This window comes from Gymnoscopelus braueri (assembly GCF_963280865.1).
Source record: "Gymnoscopelus braueri genome assembly, chromosome: 17".
NCBI classification, from domain to species: domain Eukaryota; kingdom Metazoa; phylum Chordata; class Actinopteri; order Myctophiformes; family Myctophidae; genus Gymnoscopelus; species Gymnoscopelus braueri.
In genome coordinates this window covers 16016840-16029629 of record NC_137617.1, presented here as the reverse complement: position 1 = coordinate 16029629, position 12790 = coordinate 16016840, and the positions used below count along the sequence as shown (strand labels likewise).

At 42.2% G+C, this 12790-nt stretch overlaps 1 protein-coding gene across 1 annotated transcript in view; it reads right to left on the bottom strand.

The window, feature by feature from the left end:
• Positions 1-2513: 2513 nt before the first annotated feature.
• The window catches only part of reep3b (receptor accessory protein 3b), a 39563-nt gene continuing 29286 nt past the window's right edge, over positions 2514-12790 (bottom strand). The window contains exons 6-8 of the mRNA XM_080456026.1: positions 12132-12297; positions 4109-4245; positions 2514-2965 (exon numbers count right to left, since the gene is read on the bottom strand). Of these exons, the coding sequence (XP_080312152.1) occupies positions 2894-2965; positions 4109-4245; positions 12132-12297 (375 nt within the window). The 3' untranslated portion in view covers positions 2514-2893. The remainder of the gene's footprint in view (positions 2966-4108; positions 4246-12131; positions 12298-12790) is intronic.

Here is a 12790-nt window from a genome sequence, read left to right as displayed (position 1 = left end):
CTACACGCATTATTAGCTGAATGCACAACCTGTGGATTCAAAATGACCCTCTCCAATGCAATTAAGGGATTAAATCAATTGACTTTATGCTCTGCTATACGTTCCTGTAATCACGTAGACAGAGCTAGTTTACCGTTATGGTATGGCCTACTGTACCAATACAGGAACATTTGAATGAATACCAGGTGAAATGTAAGAACAACCCAAAGTTTCAAATGTCTCACTCTCGGTATGCCATTCCAAATTAGAGCCTATTGTCTCGAGTCCTGGTTGTGTTTTGGAATCCTCTCACAGCAGAGTACATTCTAGAATGAGATGAGACGCAATAGCATCAACAATAGAAATGTGAGAGGAGGCAATAATGTGCAAACAACAGGTTGGTTACAATACATAAAAACAGTAACACATTTCTTTTGTTTATCCAAAGATAGAACAAAGACGACAATGCAATCATACTGGTCTCAAATGATACAAATAAAACATACCTAGATATTTACAGCTGGGGATGTGATCAGGTCACGCAACGATGCATAGAATAAAGAGGCAAATACCCCATAAGACAGGAAATTTCCATTGGTAATAAATGTTTGCGATGTGCCTGCGGAAAGCCTTGAATCCCCGAAGGTATTAAAAAACAATAATCCCCTGATGCATCAAATCCCCATACATCACATGTATTCTCTCATTCACACTCCTTTAATCTTCCTCCTCCACACTCCTCTTCGCTTCCCTTCCGTTCACTTCATTGGTATGCAAGTGTTAAGATATTTAAGAAACGACAGGCACTTTTGGTCAGCTGGTTTTTGTTATGATCCATTCAAGTGTGTCAGACAGAGTTTGGGGTCAGTTACACTTGTCCTAAGAATCATTTCTATCAAAGATCAAACAGGGGAACTGAGAAGCTTATAAATGGCCATAGATTGTAGACCACTAGACTAGATGTCCTGGCTGGTAGAGAGAAAAGTAGTTTGATGATTGAGGCACAAGAGCGGTGTTATTGGTCAAGCCTTAGATTGGAGTCTCTCATTTTAAACACCCTCCACAGATATTTACTCATCATTTGAGCCAGACTGGACACATCTCAGTGGTCTCCGCTACTCAAAAACAGCTCACTACACCCCCCCCCTACCAGATGGATGTAACCCTCTCAAACGGAACATCCAGGATTACATTCAGGTCTGGTTTCATCGACTTGGGACTAACCGGCCAATCCCTCGTCCCATGAGGTGGTTGCCTGGATACGGCGTATCCTGCGCGTGGAGAAGACTGGTCATTGTGGAAACCCTCGACCCCCAAGGTCACCGGGTGTCTGATAGTATGTGTGGACGACGACACGCGACTCGCCAAGTCCCAGCAGAGCACTGGCAAAGAGTGTGTGGGAATAACTTACTGTAACTACACCAAACTCATGCCTAAACGTAACCTCAGTATCCTTAGAGATTCTCCATTCTAAGGTTTATCCTATGTAATTCTATGTGGCATTGTTGCCTCTGGGTGGCAGCATTGTAAAGGGCTACAGGTCTGGGTGGCCCAGGATGCTCAGGAACACATACAGGAAGGAAATTCAGTTGTTTTTCTTAGTTCCTGAATGGAGAGGAGTTTTAAAAACTCATTCATAAGTCAATGATGGTTTCCACTTAAAGCTGTACTATGTAGCATTTTTTGTGTGTGAATACAATGTTATTTTGTCCAGTCTGTAATGTTAATACAATATCACTAATACACTTGGGGTGATAGTATTTGGTCTCCCTGCTCTTCTATTGAGACATTTAGATCCTGTGGTCTGGTTGGACACGACTGGTTGACAAGTGGTACTGTAAAAATTCTGTTTCTCCTCTGAGCAAGCAGGCAGGCTCTATTAGCTCAGTGGTAAGCATTTCAGCACTTGCGCAGGAGACCCGGGTTTGAATCCGGGATAGGATATTAAAATTACAGAGTGCAGCAACATTATAAACTAATCATAATTTGTACAAGAACTGACCCCAAATCTACTGTCACAGATATGACCAGGAACAATGGAATAACAAATAATACAAAGTCACTAATAGCTACTAAAACTAAAAGGCAGCAGAAGCAAAACCTAAAAACATAAACATTGAATAAAGTGAAAAGAACGGCACACGTTCGTTCAAGACGTTTTCAAGACGTTAATTCCTATAACAATTACAAAGTACGCTTCAAAACTGAAAACAGAACAATTAATAAAACACAACAAAACCATGCAACAGCCAAAACTAAAACATAAAAAAAATCGCCTTCGAGTACAGCTAGTTTTTTTGAATGATGTCTTTGTATGTTCACGTATGCACAAGTCATACAGTGAGTCAATCAGGTAATAAATATGTTGATAAAAAGATCATTACAAAAGGCGTACGAGACTGGATTTCAGCATTGTAGAAAGGCAGACCCATTAGCGTTTAAAAACATCAGGAGAGAAGTTCCAGATGATGTTCTGTGTGTGTGTGTGTGTGTGTGTGTGTGTGTGTGTGTGTGTGTGTGTGTGTGTGTGTGTGTGTGTGTGTGTGTGTGTGTGTGTGTGTGTGTGTGTGTGTGTGTGTGTGTGTGTGTGTGTGTGCGTGTGCGTGTAGGCTGTCAACAAATAATCCAAATTCAAACATATAATCTAAATTGTAAAAATAAACCGATGTTCGATTGTGGTTTTCTTTTATTTCGAATGCGAAATAAACCAAAACATAAAAAGCAGCTCTAAAATGGCTGTACATAATGCACAAAAATAGATATTTGAAAGGTTCGAACCTACTGTATTGTGGTTTCTTTAGGAGGTATATTCAAATGTTATTTCTTGGCCAATTTTGACAGCCGTAGTGTATGTGTGCTTGTGCGTGTGTGTGTGTGCGCGTGTGTGTGTGTAGGGCAGGCGTCAGTAATCTGTTCACATTCCATAGTTAACAGAACTCAGTGCTGGCCTCTTCTTGCCTTTGATTTTCAGAGATCCATAACGAGCCTAGCAACAAACACAGATATAGAAGAGATTAAACCGGTATCATGATAGAATTAGAAATGAACAGTAAGCGATTGATTCACTTTGTTATGGTAGTTTTAGTATTCCTCAGAGTGGGGGGTGTTGTTGGCAGAACCAGCCTCATACAGCTGTCGTTTTCACACACAAAAATCACACACTCTCTCTCACAAAATGACACTTTTATTGATTACTTACTTTTTATGTTTTTTTCAAGCTGTGAGCAATTTTTTAGAGTGTGTGTGTGTGTGTGTGTGTGTGTGTGCGCGCGTGCGTGCGTGCGTGTGTGTGTGTGTGTGTAATTGGTTATGTGTATCTGTTTATATATCTATAAATATTGAACGAATGAAAAGTATTAACAAGACCTTGTAACCAAATAATAACTATACTGGATCGATTGGAACACAAGTTATTTTTTCCATTTAGTGAAAACTGTTTTCTGAATTTATGTTGCTATACAAGTGGTTCTCAAACTTTTTCATGTCAAGGACCCCCAAAATTGTATGTATTTAGCTGCGGACCTAGCCTGGTATCCAGCCTGCTTCGCTACGTTCGGCGGACTTTTTTTTTCTCTCTTCGCTTCTCAGTCTGGAAAGCACCCTATCTCCAAGGGAGGCGGGACATGGCATACGGCTGGAATCGAACCGTGGCTTCCGATTGGTCTGTGGTGCGGGGCGGGACAAAAAAAACAGTGTGATCGTTGTGATTCGTCATTCGTTTGAACAACATCCAATCAGCAACGACGTTGCCTAACGTAACATATGTAGTTCCAGTGTAGTTCTGCAAAACGAGTCAATAGGGTGCTTTCCAGACTGAGAAGCGAAGAGAGAAAAAAAAGTCCGCCGAACGTAGCGAAGCAGGCTGGATCCCAGGCTACTGCGGACCTCCATCTTAAAATATTTTGTTCCAGGGACACCCAGAAGCAAAGATTTGAGTTTAAAATGTTTGCTTTGATATATTATATATTTAAGATGTGCACACATTTTGAAGATTTTTCAAAAATAGCAGATCTATGAGCTCATAGAGTGACACGCTATGAGCTTGTATATCTGCAATTTTTGAATAGCCAAAGAAATCTAAAATGACACAGATGCTTTCCCGGTTTTAATGGGTTAAACATGTTCTTACGTCTTTGCGGACTCGTGAGCGAGTCATCTTAACGCTTTGTGACCTCCTCAGCCCTCTCTGAGTGACAGCCTCGTCCTCGGAGAAAGTAGGCTCACCCTCCTCCTCATCTGACCTCTCCTCTTGGTCATAGTAGTACTCTGGAAACACAAACACACACACACACACACACGCAAGACATCAGGTAAATACTGCCACAATCCCCCCAAAACAATAGTTGTCCAGGGCAGATTTTTGTCCAGGGCAGAAAATAGACAATGTGTCACCCACCCAAAGCAGGTGAAAATAAAATAATTAAGTATAATTCTTGTCCAATAGAAAATCCTGAATGAATTATGGTGTACTACCATTAACCCCAATCACTGTGTGTGACTGTAAGCTGATTACAGTCATCTGCTGACTCTCTCTCTCTCTCAAGATGGTGGTTGAATGATAATGATTTATTTTAAAAAGCACCTCCTTATGTCTATCTGTGTAGTGTCAACTCTGGGTGCACCTTTCCCCCCTGAATCCAGCAGGGGTCAGTAGAGAGACACGAGAAACACTTGTGTTCAGTCCACTTGGTTCTTTGTCTCTCCCGGGCCATAGAATAGGAATGGCTAGAAAAGGCACATCCTGGTGTACAACTACCATTGTCTTTCGGTACGCCACAAAATGGCTTGCCACTGAATGCTGCCAGTATGGTTACAGATGCAAGCATGGCCTGTAGACGTGCATGAGATTGAGGGTAGAAGCAGAGATGACATTTCACTGACTGGCATTCTCTCAAGCCTTATGTATGCTTTGTCGTGCGCAGTGTTGCTTGCTGAATATAGCCGATCTACAAGATCACAGCTCTACGTGATGCGACGCGTTGTGAACTTGTAGATCAGCTAATCAAGCATTATACTCCTTAGTGATGCTTACTTCCACTATGTCATTCTGTCATTCTCACATACAGATTTCTAGCTGATCTTGGCCGAAGAAATGGAACTGTTGAATCTCACGCAACTCATACTGTGAAACCTAATTCACACTCCGTAATATGACAGCATCACTTGCTGAATATAACTGATTTTCAAGCTGACAAGACGTCCCAACACCATTGTGTGATGGAGCATAAATTAAGCTAAATAATGCTTCAGTTTGAGAGAAGACGGTTAAAGCAATGAAATATACATCCCCACGGTCTCATGAATCGCTGATTTGATACACTATCTAAATCTTGACTTAAATCTGTGTTTATGCATACACAATATGTTAGTGTTATGCATTATTCTCATATCCATTCACTATAATAACTTCTTGGTACTGTCATGGTGTTGTCATGTTACGTTATCTCAGCAGCTCCTGGCTGAGAACACACAGTTTGCCTTCATAGTTTATTCAGTCGTGCCTTAAAAGTGTGAATTTTAACCGTGTTTGGGCGGGAATGGCTGTTCCATGTGTTCTAGTTCTACGCCCTGGCTGCTGATGCCGACGCCACATCTGGATTCTATTAGAGAAAACCTCTGTTTCCTGAACAGAATTTCACCCAACACCAAGCCACCTTTCCACAGCACAGAGAGAGAGAGGAAAAGGAATGGTGGGAATAAAGCTTAGTTTATACTCCACTGCACGACGGTGTTGCTCTCCGACCACAACTGCTTTTCAGCGAGCGACAGGTCATATTCCAAAGAATAAATTAGGCTTAAGGCTTGAGGTCATATAATAACCAGCACAGCATCAGATGTATGGTGCTGCTCTGAGGTAAATAATGAAATATGAATGGACAGACTAGGTAGTGCATACAAGGCAGCTAGTACTGCTACAGTATATGGAGGAACCCTGCGAAACTGAGTTATACGTTGTTGTGTTGCGCCATGAAATAGCCAGTCTAGAAGTTCACAACACAACGCATCGCGACGCTTGTAGATTGGCTATTAGTATTTCCCAAACTGTCGTTCAACGGGGTATGAGCAAATGTTATGCTCCGCCACTGAAAATATCAAACCTACTGTACAAGCTCACAACGCGTTGTGGATACAACGAGTTGTAAGCTTGTAGGTCAGCTATTTCCAACACACTACGCATTGTGACGAAGTATGAATCGAGCTATAGGGTCCAACACGCCCAGTCTGTACCCATTCTTGAAACCCACACTACAGCTCTACACTGGAAACCACACTGGCCCCGTTTGGCTTTCCAGTGGAAACCGCACTAGCCCTGCTTGGCTCTACAAAAGGAAACCAGGCTAACCAACCCCCCCCCCCCCCCCATTCCCTCGTCTTTGACATGTTAGGCCGTTAAGTGCTTGGCCTCAGCACAATCTGAGGGCGAAAACAAATAAATAAATAATAAAGAACCTTTTAACATATGCAGCTCCCTTGCCGTATGGAGCCCACACTCCATGTCAGATGTATCGTTAACTAGGAAGGAAATAGAGTGGGAGTAACGTTTGCAGAAACACGAGGATCTTGACAAATTAGAGTACTACTCTTATCATGCTATTTTGATCCCTCTATCATAGCTTGACAGAAATTAACTCTGACTGGGTTTATCTGCAGGAGCAGGATTAATCAATGTGCCAGTTGACAGAGCAGCTCCAGACTCTTTTGATGACATCAAAGATTACAGTCTTGGGTTTGTTGGAAGATTGGGAGAGGCTTTTGACTGCTTACATCTACAGTGAGTCTATGATAAATAATAACATAAGCTATATTAGACAGACAGAGACAGATAGAACTTCATTGATCCTGTGAGGGAAATTCAGTCATCACAGCAACACCATAGTAAGAAACAAAGGAAAGATACAGGTACGAGAGAGATACATCTAAGCTTCAAGAGTAAAATAATAATAATAATTAAAGCTGCAAGCAGCGATGACCGGGCCCTCGCATCTCTGTCCACGTTAGGGGGAAGTATTGACCAATCCGAACAGGGAGCAGAGATCAGTAACTTTAATGAGGGACAAGGATTCCAGTGACGTGACTCACAAGTCTGTACGACACCGTTCAAAAGTTAAGCAACAAATAGGAACTACCAAATATCGACCAATCAGAAGATGGGCGGAGCTAAGTAACAACAATGAAGGACAAGGACTTTAAAGTTATGGCAAAAGATAGGAACTATAAACTATCGACCAATCAGAAAAGGGGGCAGGGCTAAGTAACACCAATGAAGAACAAGGACTTTAAACCGAGTCCAATGAGGCCACTGACAAGTGGCTCCGACAAGCAGGTCAAAGGTTTTTTGGTACAAGAAATAAAAGTTCTAACACAATATAATATAACAGGAAGTACACATAAAGTATAATGAAACACTTACTTCCAAAAAGCTTTATAGGTTTTAGGAGAGGTAGCGGGTGGCCAGACGGTTAGAGAGAATGTCCGGTAACATGAATGTCACAAAGCTGGACCCCACAAACGTTTTAGCTCAAGACCCAAAATAGAAATTAGATGTTTGCCCGGGACCCAAACTAGTTTTCTTAAACTTTTTTTTTAATTAATTCTTAATGGAAATTATGATTTTCTGGTTTTATTTTTGAAAAATGTTGGAATTCTTTTTAATTGATGAAAATGTCTGTATAAAGTTTTTTTTAATCTTTTGAAATATATATATATATATTTTTTAATGTAGGAAACTGAAAATAAGAGATATTTACTTGCGTTGCGACCCATAATAATTGGTCCGCAACCCACTGTTTGGGAAACAATCACGTGCCCTTTTCAAAGTGCCATTCAGACCCCTCCCTCCTCCCTCGCAAAGCCGGGCTGGATAAGCTTTTCAGCTGAATGTCTTAAATATAAATGGAAATCGTGTTCACATGGGAATAATGTTGTTTGAATTATGCCTTAGTGTGGCTTTTCTAAAAAGAAAAAAAAAACAAGAGCTGATTTTCCTGGCAGGCCTATGAAGAGACTGGATTCCAGTCATTCCATCCATTACCAGCCTATTCTGTGGTCAAATTCTCCAATTTCCTGCCATGTTTGGAGTAGACAGCTTTATTAAATAACACACACAAATACATGGACAGACGGACGCACGGACACACACACACACAGAGTCTGGCTGGTCCCAAAAGCATTAAAAAAACGGGATAAGTCTGAGATTTCGAGAAGCCTGTCCGATTCATTTATGAACAAGGGAATCCTTTCAGGTCAAGCAGAAGAGATGCTTGGTTGCGGTCAGTGTTTTGGGGCGGGGCGGATACTGGAAGCACATGCTGGCATTTGTCACTGATGCTTTCGCACACGTCAAGGGAGGTGGCGGGCTAAAAGGGGTCATCACCCTGACCCTTGTGTTCTGTTTGTTTACTTATTATTAGCACCAGTGAAACTGTCGGCCACGGAGGTATTATAACCATGTCATTATTGGGATTTTTGAAGCAGAATAAATAATTATGGGAAAATCTTTATGCCAATGTCAAAAAACCAAAATGATATATGGTTTATTTACCTCTGCTAGAGGTAAATACATTTTTATGTCCTAAAAAGGTTTTTAAGACATTTTTTTAAATTAAATTTACCCAAAAGTGAACACAAAGGTTAAAACACTTCTGTGTTTTAATATCATATTCTTGTGGTGTCTGAGTGTGTGTTAAAGAGTAATGATAGCTGTGAGAACCACGAGCTAAAGACAGCTAGCCGTGTTGGAGAATGAAAGCGTCTCTGCCCTCCACTGCCTTTCATTTATTCTGCCTCTGTCTTCTCTCTGTCTGTGCAGGATAACTGAGCTGAATACCTAATGCGTCCAGCTCTCAGCATGCTGACGTGATCTACCTTCATATGCCTCCCTATCTTTGCCGGATGCAACGATCGATTCTTTTCTTGGTGATTATTTTATCGATGCCTTTTTTGATTCAGCAAATAATAGAGAAACAATATATGTTTTTCCTCTCAATGAATTGATGAAAATCTAATCAATTAGTCGGAATAACCACTATTATACTTTGTCGTACGATCAGAATCTGTTTTATTTGTCACCTCACAGTTGACAGGTGTAAAGCGGTGAGTGAATTTTTTTTGACAAGCAAAAACAGTGTCATGCTAAAATTGCGGAAATGGCTATAATTATTTGCTGCTATCTACCTGCCTTTACCTCCTCCTTTCCTTCCTCATTCCCTCATCCTCATTAGGGATGGGACGACATGAAGAGTCCAGATCACGATTATTGTGGCCAAAATAATTGTGATTAATGATATTATCGTGATAGTCAAAATATGCTTGAAACTCTTAAAATGCCACTTTTGTCCAATTCAGGAGGGAACGTTCGCCAAACACAGCCGATCCACAAGCTCACAACGCATCACGTTTTTTTTATCGTGATAAACGATAATAACGACTATCGTCCCATCTCTAATCCTCATCCCTCTTCTCCACCTGACTCTCCTTCCCGTTTCCACTCTACCTCTATCCAATCACTCCATTCTTCATACTTCCTTCTCCATCCCTGCACTCATCGTCTCTCTGCTCCTTTCTCCTTTCCTCCCTTCCTCTTTCTCTCCTACCCATCTTCCTCACGCTCTCCTTGGCTGTGTGTGTGTGTGTGTGTGTGTGTGTGTGTGTGTGTGTGTGTGTGTGTGTGTGTGTGTGTGTGTGTGTGTGTGTGTGTGTGTGTGTGTGTGTGTGTGTGTGTTTGACATTCCACCAGCATCCTCACTCAACCTCATCTCATCTCCCCTCTGCGGGGAAGTCATCACACACACACACACACACACACACACACACACACACAGCTGCAGAGAGCATTCATTGAAATGCCAGCCAGGCTTTCAACTCATCTACTGAAGAGTGAACGAGAGAGAGAGAGAGAGAGAGAGAGAGCATGGGAGAGAGGAAGAGGAAGAAGGGGGGATGAAACGGAGAGAGGAGAATAAAGGAGTGTCGTCAATGTCAATGCAATACAGTGAGATGTAAATTGTCGTCTTGAATGTGTGTGTGTGTGTGCGCACGTGCGTGCGTGCGTCGGTATACGCGTGCATGTGTGTGCATCGTTTCCCCCCCATACAAATGAATAGGTGGGAAGCTGCCACCCTGTCTAAAAGCAGTCCATTAGTACTCGTTTCTCTCAGTAGAATTTTGGTTTAAAATCTCTCACCTGCCAATATGTACAACTATGTACAAAGTGCGTGTGCGTGTGTGTGTGTGTGTGTGTGTGTGTGTGTGTGTGTGTGGTGAGGTTAACAGAAGAGATCCAACGTGTGGCAATCTATTGTTCCAAGCATCGCCTTTGACCAATATCTGAACCACTCTCAAGTCTCTTTCTTTACCACTCCCTCACATCCTCGTGCACACATTTCTTCCCAATGTTCTTCTGGAGCTAGACCATATGACTTCAAATCAATATCACGATTTCTTTCAAACTTTTGCCTTGATTAAGATTAATAAACGATTATTAGAACCTGAAAATAGTGGAAATAGCCGATCTACAAGGTCAGTAGATCGGCTATTTTTGTATGCCACCATTGTACAACAAAACATAATGGGTTAGGTGGTTAAATATAGATAATCTATTTTTTTTTAAATGTGATTCGTTGATACAAGAAATACAACATATATGTATTTATAAAAAAAAGGCTTCTCAAACAGCTGCGTTGCATTACAACTTAGGAAAAGCGAGCTTTCAAAACCATACTAATTGTACATTTTCTGCCAGAAATAGTTAAACATACACAACACGTAGGAAAGGTTAGCTCTCTCTCTCTCTCTCTGGGAGTTACTGCTCAGGGAGTGAAGTCACATTCCACAGTCACATGACCCTCTTGCTGTCTACTTGCCCGCCTGGCCTGTGTTGTGTTGTGGAGTGGAGGTCATGTGCTTGCTCAGCCAGGCGTTGGGTGTTTGGGTGCGTGCGTGCGAGCGTGCACGCGTCAGTGTTTTGTATGCTGTGTGCTCAGCCAGACGTGACCGACCTGAGATCCCCTCAGTGCAGCTTGGCACAGACACAATAGAGCAAGTGAGGCTCTACAATGCCTTGTGCCTATAGCACTTTCCTTAATATCAACTATACATACGATGTGCGTAAGTATATAATACTGTGTGCGTATATGTATATATATGTGTGTAGATATATAGCACAAAACAATTGTGTTTGGTACAGTTCTCTGTTTTAACAATGCTTCTTAGCACCCATGAAAAATGTCTCTGCCAATGCTTATTCTGCTGTTGCTACTGACTCTTGTTTTGAGCTAACTACCCCAGCTGCCCCCTCCCACATGGGGGTACATGTAGTACCTGGGGGGCTCCGTGTCTCCCTATTGGATCCCATCCCACTCTAACAGAGGTCTGTTAGAGTGGGATCCTATTGGGAGACACAGAGCCCAGGAGGTCCTGGGCTGTTCCCCTCTCCCTTCTCTGGGGGAGAAACCTCCACAAAAACAGAGGGACTGAGGCCAGCAGGTGTAATGGGAAAATGAAGGCCTGTCCCTTGGATAAGATTAGTGGAACGGCCTGGAGGGCTGTTAGAGTGGGATCCTATGGGGAGACACGGAGCCCATGTAGGAAGCTCAAAACAATAACATTTTTCATGGGCACAACAAGCATTAATACGTACTAGGGATGCACCGATGTGGAAATTCTTGGCAGATACCGATGTTTAAAATAATAATTTAGCCGATACCGATATTTGTTTATTTTGTTTTTGTTATTCATTCACCCTTTTGTGCCAGGAAAATTAATAATTATTTTAAAAGCACAATTTTTAATCATTTCAGCCCTTTATCACGCTTTTAATGATCACAAATTCAATCAGATTTATGAAACAATCTCTTTATTAATATAACCTTCTCTTACAGAAGACAGATTGCGTCACATCCAGCTAAATAGTGAACATCGGCCACTGCCATCGGTGAAAGTCAAAATTAGCCAATCCAGAAATGCATGGCTTCTATGGAATCCAAATGACTAAAATCAGTCGTGGCGACTGAGAACCTTAACCTGTGTGTGTGGGGGTGGGGGTGTGTGTGTGTGTGTGTGTGTGTGTGTGTGTGTGTGTGTGTGTGTGTGTGTGTGTGTGTGTGTGTGTGTGTGTGTGTGTGTGTGTGTGTGTGTGTGTGTGTGTATTGTACCTCCGTCTGCAGCGTCAGAGCTCTGGGATCTCCTCGCGGCGGGGTTGGATGCCTGGGGGTTGTACTGGTACAGATGATGGCCTGGTGGTCCATCATCCTGCTGGCTGATCTGGGTCAAGTCATGCATGCTGAAGCTACGCAGCTTCTCGGTGATGGCACCTTGGCCCTGCAGGGACCGATGGATGGATACACACACACACACACACACACACACACACACACACACACACACACACACGGAAGGAAAGAGCGAGGGAGAGAGGGAGAGGCAAAAGAATGAGGAAGAAGATGAACAGACAAACAGAAACACACACAGTCAATACCACATCTTGATTCATTGTAACAAAGCAAACTGCATTTTTCCACATGTTACAAGACACAGTTTCAACCTCATGCAGATGAATGGGCGTGTTGATGTTCCGTGTTGACGCAAACAAAACAACTTCAAATGACTCCGCTGCCTCGCCGGGGGACAGTCAATGAGAAGAGAGAGTCATGCCATGGAAATAAGCCTGAGGGCTTTGTGTTGTGTAATCCCTGTTTCCTGATTGTTGTTGCCTATCTGAGAATTATTTCATTAGTGTTTGCCGTTGTCATTAATATTTCATGTGCCGTGCCTGCAGCTGTGGAAGCCACACGTAGTGCATTTATAATTGTCA